General features: G+C 40.4%; 1 protein-coding gene across 2 annotated transcripts in view; it reads right to left on the bottom strand.

The window, feature by feature from the left end:
• Positions 1 to 6,805: 6,805 nt before the first annotated feature.
• FGF12 (fibroblast growth factor 12) overlaps positions 6,806 to 20,257 on the bottom strand; it is a 340,955-nt gene continuing 327,503 nt past the window's right edge. For both annotated transcript variants that reach the window (XM_044289705.1, XM_044289704.1), the window contains exon 5: positions 6,806 to 7,095. In XM_044289705.1, the coding sequence (XP_044145640.1) occupies positions 6,977 to 7,095 (119 nt within the window). In that variant the 3' untranslated portion in view covers positions 6,806 to 6,976. The remainder of the gene's footprint in view (positions 7,096 to 20,257) is intronic.

Consider the following 20,257-nt stretch of genomic DNA (forward strand, 5'->3'; position numbering starts at 1 on the left):
ATGGCTTCTCAAGAACTAGATGCACCAGTGTGTGTCACATTTTGGTGCCGTTTAGGACACTATGTGCACTGATATCACAAAATGTGGGCCAATATGTCCTGTTTTAGTGTCATCTTATGAGGTGGTACATTGCATCATAAATATGACTATGTAGAAGAAAGTAGATGCTTCAAGGGCTGCTGCAGATGGTGACACAATTAACACAGTGCAGGGTGAAAGAAACATAACATTCAAGTCAATGGGAAGTAAGGACTGGAAACGTTACACTTACGCTGCTACTAATATCATTTAAAGAGGTAGGTCTAAGATAACAGTCCACGTTTTCACTGTTACTCTTATCTATGGTCTGTACTGGTATTACGTTCCGGCCACACGTTTAGGTTCCCTGATGCAGTTTTGGAAGCCAAAACCAGAAGTGAATTTAGAAGAAGAGAAGCCGTATCTGGCCTTTACACTTTATATACTTTTATGATCTACTTCTTAATTTGACTTCCAAAACTGCCTCCAGAAACCTGAAAATGTGGCTCAGCTCAGCCCTATTGACTCGATTGAGGACGGGGCTGCAATGCCAAGCACAGCTAATGGGGTCAAGAGTTGTCCTGTCCCTCGGTTAAAGCAGACTCTACTTTTCTTATCACACACAACTCTTTTAATGTGCTGAGAGCAGCTTTTACAGAAGTGCATTGAGGTCCTATCCTGGAGAGAAGTTTTAATAATCAGATTCTGATTCCATGTATACGTGAACACTTGTTGGGCAGCAATGCTTCATAATGGGAAAGTCATAGATTCATCCTAGATAACATTGGAAGTCTAGGCATTAATGCCCCTTCCATTGATCACCAAATTGATTTCGGGTGTCTTTCCAGTTAGGTTCATAGAGCTTTCCATTGACTTCAGTTGAGTTCTTACATGAAATGTAAGTATATTAGAAGTATTTTTCTGACTATAAGACTTTTTAGCTTAATTTCCTGAATAAGACAGCAGACTTGTGTAGTCTCGTCCAGCTACAGAGTAAATATTAATTGAGCCACCATCGTCCCTTAAACACCTTCTTATATTCATACATTCAGCTAGTGCAGAAAGAGCAGAATATTAAGAGACTGTGTAACTGGAAGAAATGTCTCCCCCGCAATCTCTTTTTATACTGTACTAATGGTTAAGTGCTGTGGGTTGACACCTATTATATGTAACTTGGAAGACAGCATTGTTTCCAGCGATAGGAATGGAGAGAAGTGCGGTTAGAAAACCTGAAACCAAGCTGAATTGTTAATACGGTGCATCAACAAAGCCATTGCCACTGCGATAAAGAGAGATTTTATTTAACAAGCTAAAATAGATTAGAAAATGCCCTGCCCTTCGCCCCATACATCAGTCTCCATGCTCCTCATTCTGCACCGAACCCCAAGTAGCAAAATAAACTGTACAGAGCAAGCAGAATGCATGCAATCCTCCAGCTGCTATCTTTTACATTCAGGCGCACCACAGTAATGCTGCTTTTAATATTCATTTGCTGTACAGAAAACTCGAGGCAGATCTATTTTGATCTGCATCTAAAAGAAAAGCTAATCTGTAAACGGAAGCCCTTCAGAGCTGCAATCTCTCAGTATATACATGTTCTTCGCATGCATGTCAGGTGAAGATGTCCCTTTGGATATTCATCATGTGATGGAAAGTGAATGCTTCATCTTAGCCAATGTCTTAAAGGTGAGCTACCAGCCCTTTGTGTGGAGTGTATATATAATAGTATACATATACTTGTGCTCATTTCAGGCATGATGATGACAGGCACGTTTCACATTTGCATATCACTAACAGTCCACGCTACAGTGACCTACAAATATAGGCGAGAGGCTGAATGATTTGAACAAGAACGTAAATTATACTCTGTTTTTGTGGTTTCCTAAATCTGCTTAAAGGGGTTGTCCAGTCTTCTACAAATAACGCTCAAGGGTTTGTCCCTACAAAACTCTGCGGCTCTCTTTGTGCATGAAACAGCTGCTTTGCCACCACTTTAAAGGGAACCTGTCACCTGGATTTGGGGTATAGAGCTGAGGACATGGGTTGCTAGACGGCCACTAGCACATCCACAATACCCAGTCCCCATAGCTCTGTGTGCTTTAATTGTGTAAAAAAAACAGATTTGATACATATGCAAATTAACCTGAGATGAGTCCTGTCCGTGAGATGAGTCCAGTGTGAAGGAGCCCAGCACCGCCCCGCATCCTCAGAATCTCCTCCTTGCTCCCCGACGTCAGAAAGCTAGAGCGCCGTAATCTCGCAACGTGCGAGCTAGCGCATGCGCAGTTCGTTCCGAGGCTGATGCCAGCACAGTGACGGAACACTATGAAGACACTGCGCATGTGCTAGCTCGTGCATCGTGAGATTACAGCGCTCTAGCTTTCTGACATCGGGGAGCAAGGAGGAGATTCTGAGGATGCGGGCCGGTGCTGGACTCCTTCACGCTGGACTCATCTCAGGGACAGGACTAATCTTTTTTATACACAATAAAAGCACACAGAGCTATGGGGACTGGGTATTGCGGATGTGCTAGCGGCCATCTAACAACCCATGTCCTCAGCTCTGTACACATAATTCGGTGACAGGTTCTCTTGTCCTATTGTCGCAGTTTCAGCATCAGTACTACTGCATTCAAGGGATTCTCTGAGGTTGAAATGTATTTTTCTTTTTAAGTGACAAAATGGATAAAAAAAAATAAAAAATCACCCAAAACATTACTGATCACACTGAACCCCTCTGCTGCCGTTCCAATGTCTCCTGCTATCGAGCTGTTCACTGGTCCTAGGCATGTCACTGCTGCAGCCAGTGATTGGCTGAGCGAGCATCTTCAGCCACTGCCTATTTGTCAGTCAGGCAGTGGAGAGCAGCGGGACTGAAGCAGGGGCCCAGGGACTGGTAAGGTGAGTAATGTTTTTAATTTTTAACCCATTCTCTCCCTATTTAAAACAATCCCCCCTCCTCTTCCTGGTAAACTCCTTACCTTTGATCAGTATATAAAAAAAATACATGCAGCTTTCTAAGGCTACATCCACATCTCCATTTTAACATTCCAGTGCTCTGCTCCGACAGAGGAACAGAATACCAGAACTGCGGCATCAGGCATAGCCAGACACACCCAGATCCCTATTAACTATAATGGGATCCACTGGGTATCTGGCAAGAATACCATCTCTCTGCTGGAAACATAAAACACTGCAGGTGTGGAACAAGCAACAGCTCCTCAGTGCAGAGCTCTGCACTTTAGAAAAGAGTCTTTATACTCCAAAACGCGCTGTCTATTCATAGAGGTTCCAATGAAAATAAAAAGTTAGCCTTTATTAATTTTGGTTGTGTTTCTGGACCAAGGACTGTCATTTTTCAGGTGGATTGAAGATGCTTCATTCACCAACCTACTATAAACTTCTCCTCCTGAGGGATGACTCCCCATGGAGTGAGGATCAAGACATCAACGGCAGCACCGACCACTATCACAAAAAGACTTTCCATTAGTGTTGTGCCTAACGTAGCACAACACAAAAAGTCATCCATGCAGTACATACCCTATGAGCGACTTCTCTCTTCCCACTTTTTGGCGTCTCTGAGAATTACAGTGAATAGGGATTAATTGGGCCCCAGCAGGGCCCGGCTATGCTGGATACGGCAATTCCAGCACTCTGCTGGAACAGAATACCTACGTTCTAAAATGCAGATGTAGATGTAGACTGATACAGACCTAATATATCCCACAACTGAAGGCTTGCTACAATGTATCCAGTCTAGGTATGGCAATTCTCCATAAGCTCAATACCAAACAAATGTCTGAGTGTCAACACATCTCAGAGTGATGAACCTGGAGTCAAAGCCATTTAGCTTAAAAACAGATTACCTTGACTGATTACAATTATAACTAAACATCATCTGTGAGAATTAAGTAATCCTCTGTCACTCCAGCCTCAGGATGTTCTATTTACTGACAGGAAGCAAAGATCTTGAAATGGCGAGCAGCTGAAGCACAAAGTATATCAGTAAGTTGCAGAAAATTGTTCATTATACATTGATTGTGTTTTATGTAGATATGACTGGACAACCGATTGCATTTGTTGTTTCAAGCTGATACTTAAGAAATATTCAAAGCCAAGCTGATTATTAGGATCTTAGGGCGGTTTCATGCACAGTGTTTTTTTTTAAATGCCACTGCAGTTTTTTTAGTTTAATTATTTTCTTTATATGTCCCATTTCTTTTGAACCTACTTATGGCCTTGGCTAAAAAAATAACTGCATGAAAATCTGCCATTTTAACTGCAGTGCTTTTTTATGAAAAATGCTGTGTGTGAAACCACCCTTATATTAATGCTTTTGCAAGTCTGTCCAACATCTTACATTTCTACCTCCGCAATTAAACAAGTTTAACATAATTCTTTTTTGCAGAAATAAAACTTGCATTAGCCTGGTATCACACAAAGTCTTTTTTTTAGCTTCTTGGTCATTTTTATTGCAGCTTTCTTTCGTGGAATTTTGTGCACCATTTTTTCATATCATTTATGGGTCCGACCCCCACAGAAATTTTACTTATGACCCCAAAAGTGTTCAATGCTCCATTCCAGAGCCTTTAGTCACGTACCTGCTGCTTCTGGTTCTGTGCGGACTGGAAGTGTTATAGCCAGGTCTGTCGTCATGTGCACTGCTGCAGCCATTTACTGCTGAGGCCAGTGAATGCCTGCAATGGTTCATGTGATGACAGACTGGATGTTACTTTTAATCCAGAGAGGACCAGAAATATTGGGAACAGTATCCTTGGTGCTGGAACTAAGCGTTGGTGCTAGTGATTTCTTTTCTTTAGGCTGAGCACTTTAAGGGCCGTGTAAAATTGATGTGGGGGTCAGACAACCCCTTTAAAGTCTATAATGAATTAAGAAATTTACTGCAAAGCATATTTGCATGGTGTTTTTAGTGTTGGGTTTCTGTGTTTTTGCCAAATGCATTATAGAGTTGAAAAAATGGCGTATAAAATGTCACAATAAAAAAGAAACCACAAGAAAAAAAGCCATGAAAAATACCATACATTTTCTTGTAGCTAGACCTTCCAGCCTAATAAGTAGTTTAAAGTGAGTACTAAGCCTCCGTGGAAGACACATTATAGGAGAAGTGTGCTGCCCCTAATGCTCGGTTTAATTAGTAATTAACATACATTGGTAGAAATGCTATATGTTTCCTAGAATTGACCATGCTTTTTCATTCCAGTTTGTGTTCTTGGAAACATTTGCATAGGAATACAAAGTCTGTTAAGACAATGTGTAAAAAAGAATTGAAATTACAATAGAAATAATATGACAACAATGTTTTTGTAACGCATTCAGGGCACATTTACCTCTTCTTATAAGTGTGAATATGAAATTATAATATTGCGACATTACACGTATATTGGAACTGAATACACTAAATGTCATCTCTTCAATATCAGTTTCTGAACAACTGCTCTTCTATTACAATATAACTTAGCTAATGTCCTCAAATGGGATGGAATCTGAGCCCCTCACTGTGGTCATGTGATATCATAAACTGCCCAGCTATCTACATAAAATGTCAGCTAGATGCCACCAGCAGAAAGAATACTTCCTTTAAGTGCCACTGAGCTTTCAAAAAACATTTCTTACTTCATAGTGACAGATAAGTTTTTGATCAGTGAGGGCTGAGACCAGCACCGATTTCTAGAACGAGGAGAGAGAAGCGCACGCATAGAGTGCTCTCTCTCCTCATTGCAGGAGATGAAATCGAGATGGTCTAGTAGACTTTCCAATGAGCCCATCTTCTTCAGTGAGGTGAGAGAGCACTACAGTATGTCAGTACTTCTCTCTCCTCATTCTAGTGATCGGTGGGGGTCTCAGCACTCTGACCCAACCAATCAAAACCTTTGATAATGGTGGTATGACATATCAAAAGTTTGTTGAAGGCTCGTGACACGTTAAGAGATGCTCTGGTGGTTTATGAGACCAAACAATGTAGGCTCTGATGATGTCATGAAACATGAGACATGCAACAACATGTCTAGATATGTCAGCACTGATGACAGTAGACAAGTAAGCTGTAAAAGAAGGGAGAGGTGCCTAGAAATTCAATTTAAAGAAAGTGGATGTAGAAAAAGCACCTTAAGGGTAAATCCACACAGGAAAAATATGCTGTGGATTTGCAGCCATGGCCTTGAGTGTAGTAAATCCGCATCATTTTACAGTGGCAGCAAAGTGAGATTGGCTGAGACTTCTTAACATCTCCTCTACTTTGCCTGTAATGTAAAGCACACCGGATTTAGAATCCGGAACATGTCAATTTACGCTACAGATTTCACCTTTTGCAATGCATAAGGTGTTATCCATAGCACATCCGCAACAAAGTCTGCAAGGAAAAAATATGCGGATTTAACTGCTCGTTCCGCAGTAAATCTCCAACAGATATTTTGTTTCAAATAGTATCCTGTGTGTGAATGCCCCTAACATCTACAGATATGGATCACTAGCCATTTTATGTTGTAACCTGCACATTATAAAAATGATGTCATCTCTACAAATCCTTCCGAATGCTGTATAAACAGACAGAAAATAAAAAGAGCATGTCATTAGCGTAAACCTCGCTTTTCTAAGTGGCTTCTGTTTTTTAAGTTTTATTCATCCAGAACTTTTGTTTTCTTTAAAGGTAACATCTTTATTGTATATTTTTATGCAGAGATGGGAACTTATTTGATCACACAGCAAACTTCTCAGAAAACATGAATGGAGTCCAGATTTGAGGAGTTTTCTTCAGGTTTTGTTTTTCTTCTGACTGGTTTAAAACATTGCAGAGGCAATTCAATTTCCATTTCTTTGTTCTATCCAAAGAAGAAAACTTGACTTCAAAAAAGTAGTCAGCGGAAACCTTTTGTGTCAGTTTATATGTATTATTTCTGACTTTCCAGAGGGTTCACTCTCAGGACAGGGCAGGATTTTGGCTATGTTGATTCTTGATTAACAACTTTTCCACCATTCATGGTTGGTGTCCCTGAACTTTTTCTTGAACGTCCTTGCTTCTCTCCAATTTCATGCAGCGATGGCTCTCTGTACATGCACACTGCAAAACAAAGGAACACAATTAGTTCTTGCAGAGTGAAGGGTCAAACTTCATTGGTCTCATTTGCATTTCTTCATCTTTTTATTACCTAATGAATCAAAAGGCTGCGAGATACATTGCATAATCTTCCTTTCTATATGGGCTAAATAGCTGATATATATATACATATATATCTATACACACATATGCTATAGTCAGACAACACATACAAAGATATACATTGAATGTAAAAAAAATTATAAAAAATATCTATTGAATTTCAAAATCCAGAATGGTTTGTGATCGTCTTTTATTACTGGTCCAGTCCAGGTAGTGTCGCCTGGAAAGCAGGTCTGATGTGTTGAAGGATAAGCAAGGGCTCTGATGACAGTTACAGTCATGTGAAAAAATTAGGACACCCTTTGAAAGCATGTGGTTTTTTGTAACATTTTTAATAAAAGGTTATTTCATCTCCGTTTCAACAATACAGAGAGATTAAAGTAATCCGACTAAACAAAGAAAACTGAAGAAAAGTCTTTTCAAGATCTTCTGTAAATGTCATTCTACAAAAATGCCTATTCTAACTGAGGAAAAAGATAGGACACCCTTGCCCCTAATAGCGAGTGTTACCTCCTTTGGCTGAAATAACTGCAGTGAGACGGTTCTTGTAGCCATCTACTAGTCTTCGACATCGGTCTGAGGAAATTTTACCCCACTCCTCAATGCAGAACTTTTTCAGCTGTGAGATGTTTGAGGGGTTTCTTGCACGTACAGCCCTTTTCAAGTCACCCCACAGCATCTCAATGGGATTCAAATCTGGACTTTGACTTGGCCATTCCAGGACTCTCCATTTCTTCTTTTTCAGCCAATCTTTGGTTGATTTACTAGTATGTTTTGGGTCATTGTCATGTTGCATGGTCCAGTTCCGCTTCAGCTTTAATTTTCTAACTGATGGTCTCACATGTTCTTCAAGCACCTTCTGATACACAGTAGAATTTATCGTGGATTCTATGATGGTGAGCTGACCAGGTCCTGCTGCAGCAAAGCAGCCCCAAACCATGACACTTCCACCTCCATGCTTCACAGTTGGTATGAGGTTCTTTTCTTGGAATGCTGTGTTTGGTTTACGCCAAACATGTCCTCTGCTGTTGTGTCCAAATAATTCAATTTTGGACTCATCTGTCCAAAGAACATTATTCCAGAAGTCCTGGTCTTTGTCAACTTTATCTCTGGCAAATGTCAGTCTGGCCTCGATGTTTCTCTTGGAAAGCAAAGGTTTCCTCCTTGCACACCTCCCATGCAAGTTAAACTTGTACAGTCTCTTTCTGATTGTAGAGGCATGTACTTCTACATCAACAGTAGCCAGAGCCTGCTGTAGTTCTCGAGATGACACTTTAGGGTTTTTGGAGACCTCTTTTAGCATCTTGCGGTCTGCTCTTGGGGTGAACTTGCTGGGGCGACCAGTCCTGGGCATGTTGGCAGTTGTTTTGAAAGCCCTCCACTTGTAGACTATCTTCCGGACAGTGGAATGGCTGATTTCAAAATCTTTTGAGATCTTTTTAAATCCCTTCCCAGACTCATAGGCTGCTACAATCTTTTTTCTGAAGTCCTCTGACAGCTCTTTTGCTCTCACCATGGTGCTCACTCTCACTTCAACAGTCAGGAGCACACCAAACTAAATGTCTGAGGTTTAAATAGGGCAAGCCTCATTCAACATGCAGAGTAACGATCTACTAATTATGTGCACCTGGTGTGATATACCTGTGTGAGATCTGAGCCAATTTAAGAGGTAATACATGTGAGGGTGTCCTATCTTTTTCCTCAGTTAGAATAGGCATTTTTGTAGAATGACATTTACAGAAGATATTGAAAAGACTTTTCTTCAGTTTTCTTTGTTTAGTTGGATTACTTTAATCTCTCTGTATTGTTGAAACGGAGATGAAATAACCTTTTATTAAAAATGTTACAAAAAACCACATGCTTTCAAAGGGTGTCCTAATTTTTTCACATGACTGTATGCTGAATAGGCAAGCTTAGATATCAATACTGTTCAGGGTTGAAAACAATGCAGTGATAGACAAGTGATCACCATTCACATTTTTTTAATAAGCTCACTACATTGATAATGTAATATTTATATTATACAAAAAATCCTCATGGATTATAAAACAAATCCTACTAAACTGTGTTCATGAAAGCCTTTACATCCAGGAAGAAAGTGAATAGCCCCCATGGAATCTGGATGGCTACAAATATATCCGTATCACTACTATTTCTACCATTTGTATGTTACTAAATAGCTTATGATGTTTCTATATATCACTAATATAATAATCACTGAATAGGATCTACGCCAAAATGGGTAAGGAGTAGTGACTAAAACATTTTCGTCATCCAATTCTCTATGTATTCACTGAAGCCATTCTCTATGGTTCACAGGTTTTAACCCCGGCTGGGACTGGCAGTTGCTTTATCCCATGTTGTCATGTTATCTTTTCTGTACATCCAGTGCCACGTCATCACATCAGCCAACAGTCTGTAAGTCAGACCCATGCCTCTAGGTTTCTCCTGTTCTCTTCCTTAAATTGTTTTTCTGGGATTTTAATATTGATAGTCTGTCCTCAGGATAGGCCATAAATATCTGATATGTGGGGGTCCAACATTCAGCAACCTTGACGAGTAGCTGTTTTAAAGTAGCACTGGTGACGAAAATTGGCGCTGGAACTACACAGCTCTATACATTGTGCAGCGGATGGAGCTCCTAACTCCAGTGCTCCTCCCATCCGCACTAATGTAGTTCCAGCACCAACTTCAGAACTACTTTCAAACAACTGATTGGCAGAGGATAGGCCATCAATACTGAAATCCCAGAAAAACCCTGCCACACACAGAGATTTGTGATGTGTGTTTTCTTGGGGCCAAAAAATCCTCCACGAATGCCTGACTTGCACAGCATATTTTGTACCATTCGTTTAGCCATTTTTAAGCGTTTGGGACATCGAGTGTGTTTTGCCAGCTGGTGATTTTTATGGCATTTAAATGCCTTGTATTTTATTATAGTATGCACCCCCCTGTCACTTCCTCTATAGAGCAGTACTCGGAAAATACATGGCTACATAAAACACCATACATAAACACCATTAAAAATACAAACACACATAAAGCTACAAAATAAAATAATGTGGAGGTCTATGGGAGACAAAAGGCAGGCAATAAGGTAAATGACAGACTCAGAGCATGCCATGGTTTAAAAAAAAAACCCAAAAAAACCCAAAGAGTGATTCAAAAACGTACCTCAAGGGTGAAAAAAAATTCACAACAAAAAATACCGTTTTTCCTGCATTTAAAATCTACCATAGACTTCCATCTGCAGCTAACTTTTTTGCCTAAAAATTAAAGACAAAAAACACTAGCCTAATGAGAGAATGAAAAGGATCTGTTCATTCTCCTTGCCAGTATTAGAATTGGCGGCAAAGCCAAATACACAACAGTTTAGAAGAATGCCAGGCAATATCACTTGGCACTGATGCAGCAAAGAAAATAAAGAAGTAGTAGCAGACTGCATATAAAAACGTCACCTCTAATGCTACACACGGGAGATTAATGGGTACTCTGCAGGCCGCCAAGGCTTTTAACATATGCATAAGGCTATGTTGCTGGAAGCTCATTATAGCACCCAAAAAATCTAAACAATATTTAAGACCTGCTTGGTTTGGATACCTTTTTTGATATTTCATGTATCCAGATAAACTAAAGGCAGTGGAATCCTGCCACCGTGAACCCTCGCCAGCAGCTGCTGTCACTGGCGGACCTCAGTGCATGAAGCACTATAGGGTGAGACAACCTTTGTGGACAAAATTTTGCAGGCAATAAGTCCTCTTTTACGGTTCTTTCATGCATAAATTTGGTTTGACTTTTCCAATGTTACATGCATTTTCATATTCTTTTTTTATTTTTTGTTTCTGTGGCATTTGTTTTAACAAATAGTGTGTTTTAGTACATGCATTTTTAGTGGCTTTTTTTAAAACCCATGAACCACCCCCTCTGACGTCACTTTCTTTGTAGCTCTCAATTAGAAAATAATGCAAAAAGAAACCCCATATAAAAATGCCATAAAAAAGACATTCACACAAACATTCTTTCAAGTATGGGCAAAAGCAATTGAAGTCTATGGCACCAGAAAACACGCATAAAAAAAAATATGCCATAGCCAGAGCAAGCTAATTCCCATTACATCTGCCAAATAAAAAGTGCTGGAAAAGAGCCAAAATCAGCAAAAGCTATGTGTAAAACCAGTCTGATGCTTCTTTGACATATTTTTTTTATTTTGCCATTTTTGCTCATAACAGGAAGATGCTTTAATTGTTTTTTACAGCTTTTTCTGTGTTTTTTATAATGTTTTTGTTTAACATTTCAAACATGAATTTTTTCAGTTATTTGTTTTTGAAGTTCTATAATGAAGTCAATGGAAAAAACACCAGATAAATGCTAGACCTAGAGCACGTCCCCTCAAAACGCTTTGTATGCAGTAGTATAAGGTTGGGCCACATGAAGAAAACGGTGTGTGAAACCTCTCTAAGCAAAATAGTGGAACTGTATTCTGGAGATTGTGGTAGGTAAGGGATCTAAGCTTTGAGACGAGTGTATTTGGTCACAGACTGAATTGCTAAAGTAAAGCAGAAAATTACTTCAGGTCTCTTGACAAAATGAATGTTCCAGGTGAGGTAGCCAAGTTCATCATCTTCTTTAATGGCCTCATGTCACAATAATTTTTTTCCTATATGGATTATGTCCTCATGTTTACAAATCTAGGGTGGAAGAAGCATTTTTTCATATGAAGGACCTATTGACTAGGACTGGATAGTTAATGACCTTGGCAGCTCTGTGAGATTAGACAGGTATTCAATCTAACGCCAACACTGGTCTGAGAGGACATTAGTGATTCAACACATTACTGAAGAAAATATCTCCCAGTTCCCTGGCTGCCTTTACAGCCACTGACACCTCAATAACAAGCTCTTGCTGAACAACAATACTGCTCATATGCTTTGTTGTCAGGGGTCATACATCTGGATTGATTATATGGTTAAAGTGGTTGTGCCAATATTTAAAGAGATAAGGACAGGTCATCAATATCAGATTGGTGGGGTCCGACACCCAGCCCCCCACCCATCAGCTGTATGAAGAGAAGGCAGTGCTCATGCAAGCACTGCCTTCTCTTCACTGTTTACCTGCTCATTGTCAACATTGCAGTGGCGAGCAGTGTGTAATTACAGCTCCGCCATACCTAATCACTTCAATGGGATCCACCTTCCTATTCTCTTGAATAGGAAGGAGCCGTTCCATGGAAGTTAAAGGTACAGAGAAGCTGCAATTACACCTGATCGCCACTGCAGTGTTGATGGCGAGTAGGTAAACAGTGAAGATAAGGCAGTGCTTGCATGAGCACTGCCTTCTCTTCATACAGCTGATGGGCGGGGGGCTGGGTGTCGGACCCCCGCTGATCTGATATTGATGACCTATCCTGAGGATAGGGCGTCAATATAACCAAAGCAGACAACCCCTTTAATATTATTTGAATATAATTTAGCATGGAAAAAGAGTTACCCACAGCCAGTTATGAGATATTCTCTTTACTTCATTATAATAGCACCCCCTGGTGTTTAATCTGTATAGTAATGTGCATGTCTACATACTAATAGTTACAGCCACAAGCCGCATCTATTATTGGAAGCAGAGACAGTTACAGGCGGGAGCTGAAGCACAAAGGACACGCCCACTGAAAAGCACATGGTCCCGAGAAATGACACACCTCCAGAGAAAAGACATGTCCTCTGAGTTGCCAGCCTGTAGAGAATCTAGCAGAGCAATTGCAGCAATATATGGGGGAAGCTCTGGATTCATGTGCGGTACAGGGCTGGTTCTATGGAGATTTGTCATGTACTATATGATGTCTGTTTTTATTCAGTCACGGCATAACCCATTTATAGGTTTTAAAACTGTTCAAAACAATGAAAAAATTCTAAATCTGGTTTTGTATTTGTAGCACCACCTTCCACCCCACTGAGATTGCAGAAATACCCATCGGACAAAAGGTATGCTGTATTTTTATGATGGCACACATGCATAGGTTTATGAAGGTTTTCCTAGAACCTGTATTAGGGCTCATGCAAACGAGCATGTGTGTCCCATGCTGCGCACCGCAAACAGCATTCGCACTGTCCATGTGCAGGTCAATTGCGGACCCATTGACTTTAATGGGTCCGCGGTTCACAAGAGATGGTCTGCACCGCAAAAAAAATAGAAACGCTTCGTAGTGTTTCCGTTCCGTGCCTCCGCTCCATATGTTGAGAATTGTGGCCCGAGGTCTGCGGTCCGCAATACGTCCAGGGGCACACACACTCGTGTTCATGAGTCCTAACAGTAATAGTGGTTTAGAGGAGTCAAAACTGCAGACAGGCTACCTTCAAAATTCAGACTTTGCTGCAGAAAAATACACTCTATTGTGGATTTAATAAAATACTGTTTCCCAGCGTGGCCCAACGAGACCTGCCTAACATTATTTATATGCCACCACTGATGTAGTTTTTCTTATAAACCAGAGTGAAGGAAACAAACCTGTCACACTATATGCTTTCTGAATGGATTTTGCTGGATATTAAAAGATAAGCAAAAGCATACTCTGAGAGTCAGTAATCATCCCTACAACTCATCCTTACCCATCTCCACCGCCAGACAAAAAAAGCCCATAATCTGCCTGAAGGACAAACGTCTTTTACAGGTGGCAACGCAAACACTTTGAATCAAACTCCAATAAAGGAAATTCAGTTACGGCCGTGGTTAATGTATTTATTCTTCAATTTTACCAAGATATTAATCATTTTACTACCATTGATAACCACACTGAACATGGGGCACACTTATGTCTGGTTGTGTGCCTTCACACTACTGTTCTTTTGTATATATTTCCTGCAGTCTTTACAAAACGGAATACACCAATGATTAATAAGACTGCTACCATAAACTTACAGGTGGCAAAGGTTAGTAAACAAAGAAAGAAACCTCAGTGACCCAGTTCAGCATCTCTGGTGGTCCTTTCAGAGAGTGGTTGGCCAGTAAGTGACCGCTGCAGCGATCATGTCCTGTATTACTATAATAATGAAGAGAGGGAGCACACTCACCATAACATGGAGTGCAAGCATGGTTTTAAGGCTACAAACAATATAAGAAAAAACGCAATGAGTGCACATCCAGAATAACAAAAAAATCCAATCTTATTTTTAGTAAAGAGAAACAGAAACACATTAAAAATTGTATACAATAAATACAGTGCCGGAAACGGTATAACCGATCACAGACAAACAGCTCACTAGGTCCAAAATAAGGAAAAAGCGTGTAGAGCCTAGGACAGTGATGGCTAACCTCCAGCACTCCTGCTGTGGTGAAACTATGACTCCCAGCATGCTCCATTCATTTCTATGGAGTTCTGAGAACAGCCAAGCAAGTGTACATCTTGGGAGTTGTAGTTTTACCACAGCTGGAGTGCCGGAGATTAGCCATCACAGCCCTAGGACAATGTAAAGACAAGTAAAATATACAATAGGTCTCGGACTAAGAAATGAGCATCGTCTAGAGACTGCCCCACGCGTATCGCCGGGAATACCCGGGGCAGTCTCTAGACAATGCTCACTTCTTAGTCCGAGACCTATTGTATATTTTACTTACAGGTACAGCTTTAGATTAATTGATGTCACATTATTTTTGATCTCTTCCTGTCTCATTTGCCTCTACACTGTCCTAGGCTCTACACGCTTTGTCCTTAATTTTGGACCTAGTGAGCTGTTTGTCTGTGATCGGTGATACCATTTCCGGCACTGTATTTATTGTATACAATTTTTAATGTTTGTGCTACTCTTTAATAAAAATGAGACTGGATTTTTAGTTATTCTGGATGTGCAGTCCTATTGCGGTTTTTCTTTGAATGTTCTGTATTACTTGCTGAATGGCTCCCATTTCTAGGTGGTGATGCCAGTAATACGGCACCTCACCACAGCAGTCACATGCCGGCCATTTGTAAAGAATGACTGGGAGGACCGCCAGAGTGGCTGTGACAGATTTCCGCGCCAAAGAGGTGAGTAGTGCTTATTTTTTATCTATCCTTTGCCACAGTTTTAATATTTTTATTTTCACAAGCTGGATAACCCCCTAAAGAGTACATAGCCATGTGCAAGAGTCCTTATACTAAGCTTGTTTTCTCCTTGTCAGCTATCGCCCTTTATGTCGCCCAGTATTACCAGTATTATGGATAGTTTGCATGCAAGAGGCGGGCAGAGCAATACATTTGTCATACAGCTTCAGCCAATAGATGCAAAGCAGGAAGTGATGTCGGAAATGGGGAAGGGTCAGACTTTCATTATTTTTGATAACAGAAAAAGTGCTGTCTGCTGCGCTTATTTTCTGCGAAAAATAATGGAAACAGGAACGATTGGCGCTTACTGTCTTTCATTCAACATTGACGTTAAAGAAGGACTGATAGAAATACAGTAGAAGCTTTTCCATTTGTATCCATCATTCAATCCATTTTTTTCATATTGGTAATGGAACAGAAATATGCTGATGTGAACAAGCCCTTAGAGCTTAGTTATCAATACATGGCTCTAGACAAAGTTTTCTTTCTATTCTTCCGGAGAGTATTTTAGATTATTTTTCCCAGGGAGCATGGGGGTTGTCCTACGACTAGGACTTATCCTCCTTTTACAGGATGGTGATAAGTGAATGATTGCAGGGGTCTGACCGCTGGGGCCTTATATTTCCCTGTTTGAATAGAGCGGATGTCACACACGTGCACTGCCGATCCATTCAATTGTATGGGACCAACGGAAACAGCCTAGTCACGTCCATGACACTAGAGCCTCAGTATTGTCCTATGCTTATTTTAATCCACAGATTTTTTTTGGGGGGGGGGGATTGTCCATGGCAGAGTGTCTTCTTCTTCTTCCTACTGATTTTTGGGACTTGAGATGTATGCCTCTATCGATGACCAAATACAGTACATTCTCCTGTATCTCCCTCCTACTTTGCCCCATATTGAAATGAATGGGGCCTGCAGCCTGCAAGTAAATGAGGTATAAAACACTCATATTGGTAATTCTCAATTAGAAACTAGAGATACTTGGGCAGACTTACTGTACGCTAACATTTTGGCACATTTTTGGTGCACACTGTCACATTTTAAACGATGCTCCCTTTATGAAGAACACATCTCTTTCCTGCTAAGTCAAAAAAAGTGTCTAAAACATTTTTTACATCACATTTTTTGCACCAGAATTCTGGCAATTAAATTAGTTAATCCCCCACCACTGAATTATGTCTGAATTTTATTGGTATGTATATTAAAGAAGTCTAATGTTTCTTGAGAAATTTTAATGCCTTTGGCTGCCATCATATAACATTGCAGATACACAGTAAAGGTTTTGTTGCTGCCAAGCAAATTGCTAATTACAAATAGAGAAATAGTAAGTAAAGTATAATGTAGCCTTAGAGGATTAGTATGCCGGGCTTTACACGGAAAATAAACTGTGTACCAAAGTATAGCCCTTGGAATAATCAGCTCACCATCCTGCAGACTTAGCGTAGGATCATTGTGCTTGCAATGGGTGCAGGGAGGTGAATGCTGGGATGGCAGCCAGTTATACCACTGAAAAAACTTTGGAAGGGCTCCTCTACAGTGTGTGTGAACTGTGCTCTATAGGGGAGATAGAGATGATACATGTATTAGGTAGAGCCCAGACGGCCAGGTGTTTATTTGGGTTTATGTTTGTGCTGGTGCTGAAGAGCCAGAATAAAGCACCATTTGGACTTGAACCCCGTTGTCTGAGATAGAATCTGTCATCACCTCTCTGCTTGAGAGTGATCCCTTACACATATTAAAAACATATGTGCCCCCCAAAAAACACTTAAAGGGTTTCTATCACCAGAAATACTGTTATGTAGCTGACTGACATTAGCGATGCGCCCATGTCAGCACTACATAACAGTATGTTTCTAACGTTAGTCCCTGCAGCCGTTTTTGTTAAAAAAGCACTTTTATTATATGCTAATGAGCCTCTAGGTGCTATGTGGGCGTAAAATCAGCACCTAGAGGCTCCGTCCACTCACCCTGTATTCCGCCCAGGTCCAGTGATTGATGCCACTGTTCCCTGCATCGTTGGCGAAATCCTGCGCCTGCGCCGTTCACTTCGGTCTTTGGCGCAAGCACAGTGAGTGAAGGCCGCTGTCCTGATGCCGGCTTCCTCACTGTGATGTAGTCGGCGCAGGCGCAGTGAGGAAGCCGGCACCAGGATCGCATCATTCACTCACTGCGCCGAAGACCAAAGTGAACGGCGCAGGTGCGGGATTTCGCCAACGATGCAGGGAACAGTGGCATCAATCAAGTAGAGCTGGGCGGGCACAACACTGGACCTGGGCGGAATACAGTGGACGGAGCCTCTAGGTGCTGATTTTACGCCCACATAGCACCTAGAGGCTCATTAGAATATAATAAAAGTGCTTTTTTAACAAAAACAGCTGCAGGGACTAACGTTAGAAACATACTGTTATGTAGTGCTGACATGGGCGCATCGCTAATGTCAGTCAGCTACATAACAGTATTTCTGGTGATAGAAACCCTTTAAGCTTTCAAACTATAGATGGTTCCTAATCATAGCACATCATAATTAAGAACCACCCATGGTAAGTAGTTTTTTTTAGAGATGTGCATACCCATGTTTTAACATGCCAATAATAAAGTAAATGTTTTTCATTTTTCTGGAGGGATGGAGCCCTTCCAAGGTTTTTCATGTGCCAAGGTTTACTAATATCTGCACCACAGTTATTATGATATAAACTAATAAATATTTAGATAGCAACAACCTAACAGTAAGGCAAACACTTCTCCGATATAAGAACCGACTTCTCCTGCCAGCATTATTTTGAAAGTGCGTACTTGCAGTTTTGTGATTTTCATTAGCAAATATATTGAAATTTGGCAGCAGACAAATACTGTAAGTTGAATATCAATTTTTATTATTTTCTATTTAACACAAAACCAACTTAAAGGCGTTCTCCAGGAATTAATAAAATGCATTTACTGAAAATGCCTAATTATGACTTTATTCTAAACAAATTCCCAAATAGCTTTCAATATTTATAATGACTCATTTTCTCTAAGGACAATCATCGGTAAAATAAAATGGCCACTTTCCTGTTAGCACACACAAAATGAAGTAAAAGGACAGAGGATGAACAAGACTGTCTTGGGGCCGTGGTAGTGTATGCACTTTGCTATAAGTGCTTCATTAGCCACATCCCCACCTGTCCGCCCTCTCTGCACTTTCACTTCCCTCGCTCCTACACACACACCTGATATCTTATCAACTGTATGTAGGATCTTCATTCATGACAGGTCGAGCAGTGAGGAGACGGCTCTTTAGATGAATGCTTTGAAGTCACCTGTCCTCCTAATACTGTGTGATTAGGACAGGTTTTGTGTGTGCTAATAGGACGGCAGCCATTTTATTTCTCCTGATGATTGCACCTAAAGAAAATGAGCCATTACAAATAATGAAAGCTGTTTATAATAAAGTAATATTTAGGTACGGTATTTTCAGTAATTTTACTAATTACCAGGGAAACCTTTTAAGATTAAGAACTAACAAGGCTATTTTAACCCCTTTGGGGCTGCTCAATGACTTCATATGTCAAGGTGCTCCACAGTTTTCTCCTCAGCATTATGTTTAAGACACAGCTGAAGTTTAATCCCATGATCAATGCAAAAAAATGAAAATAAGACATCATACAGTACAAGACAATCTCTTTCTAACAAAACCAGATCCAGCCCTGTACCTCACATACTGTAGATCCAGAGATCTTGCCATTCATTTCTCCAATTGTTCTAGATTTATTTCCAGCTAGCAACTCAGGAGGCATGTTTTTTTTTTCTCAGGGGACATGTTCTTTCTACTGCAGCTGTACCCTGTAACTGTAGGTTGCAGCAGTTGCAGAGAGAGCAGAGCCTCTAGGTGTAATGGCAACACCCCCATTGCTCCTAGAGGCACATTTGCATATATTAAAACACCTTTTTTCTCAGAAATGCAGCACAGATGCCTTTAGCTGCAAAGTGCACATGTAACAGGTCAGCCAATTCATAGGTACAAATCTGCTGACAGATGATCTTTAAAGACTCTGACAAATTTTTTACCTAAGTTTCCTAAATGGAGGCTTTTAGTTGAAAAAGTGACTTTTTTTACATTCTAGTTAACTTCTTTGGAAATCAGTTACTTTTATTTGTGTTTGTCATTGTAGATTACATACTTGTTTTAGAGTAATTGTGTCAGGGCTAAAACTTTAGTACACGCTAATTTTAAACATTTTTTGGGGGGGGGATTTTTAAAGTCATTTTTATTGTAATTTATTTTTGTTTACCGGTATTTATTTGTTATTCTTAATTTCGGTTTTCATGCTCCATTCCTCATACTGTAGTAAAAAAAAGATTTAAAAAAAAAGACCACTGAGGTGCAACTTGGGCTGTAGAGCGGAAATCTGCCCTGTTCCAGAAACTACATTCACAGTCCGTATTTATGGCCCACGTCTCATCCACATGCAGATCCATTCATTTCTACGGTGCCACAAAAACAGCACATGGATGGTCAGCTGTGTGCTGTTCACATCCATGCAGCAAATTATAGAATATGGCCTATTGTTTGTTTTGTGTACAAGAATAGGCATTTTGGCAATGGGGCCCACTTTTATGGCATGCAAACGTCTGGAATCCACATTCTGTGAATATAGTTATGTGAATGTAGTCTATGGCTACACTGCGTGCCACGGGTGTGGAATCTGCCGTTTGTCAAATGGCTGGAAGATAAACCAAATATGAGAGGGGTGCTCCTCTGCAAAAATTTGCCACAGCCTCCTTTAGCACAGGGGGAATATATGTATATATAGTATATATATATATATATATATATATATATAGAGAGAGAGAGAGAGAGAGAGAGGCAGTGAGGGGCAGCAGCAGTCAGTGTGGAGCAGCATGTCTCCACAGTTAAGTAAACAGAAGACAGGGAACATTGCTAAGGCACAAAATGGGCCACTTTAAAACTATTTTTCGAATGGAAATGCATAATTTCAGTAAATAACTAAT

This window comes from Bufo gargarizans, chromosome 4 (assembly GCF_014858855.1).
Source record: "Bufo gargarizans isolate SCDJY-AF-19 chromosome 4, ASM1485885v1, whole genome shotgun sequence".
Classification (NCBI taxonomy): domain Eukaryota; kingdom Metazoa; phylum Chordata; class Amphibia; order Anura; family Bufonidae; genus Bufo; species Bufo gargarizans.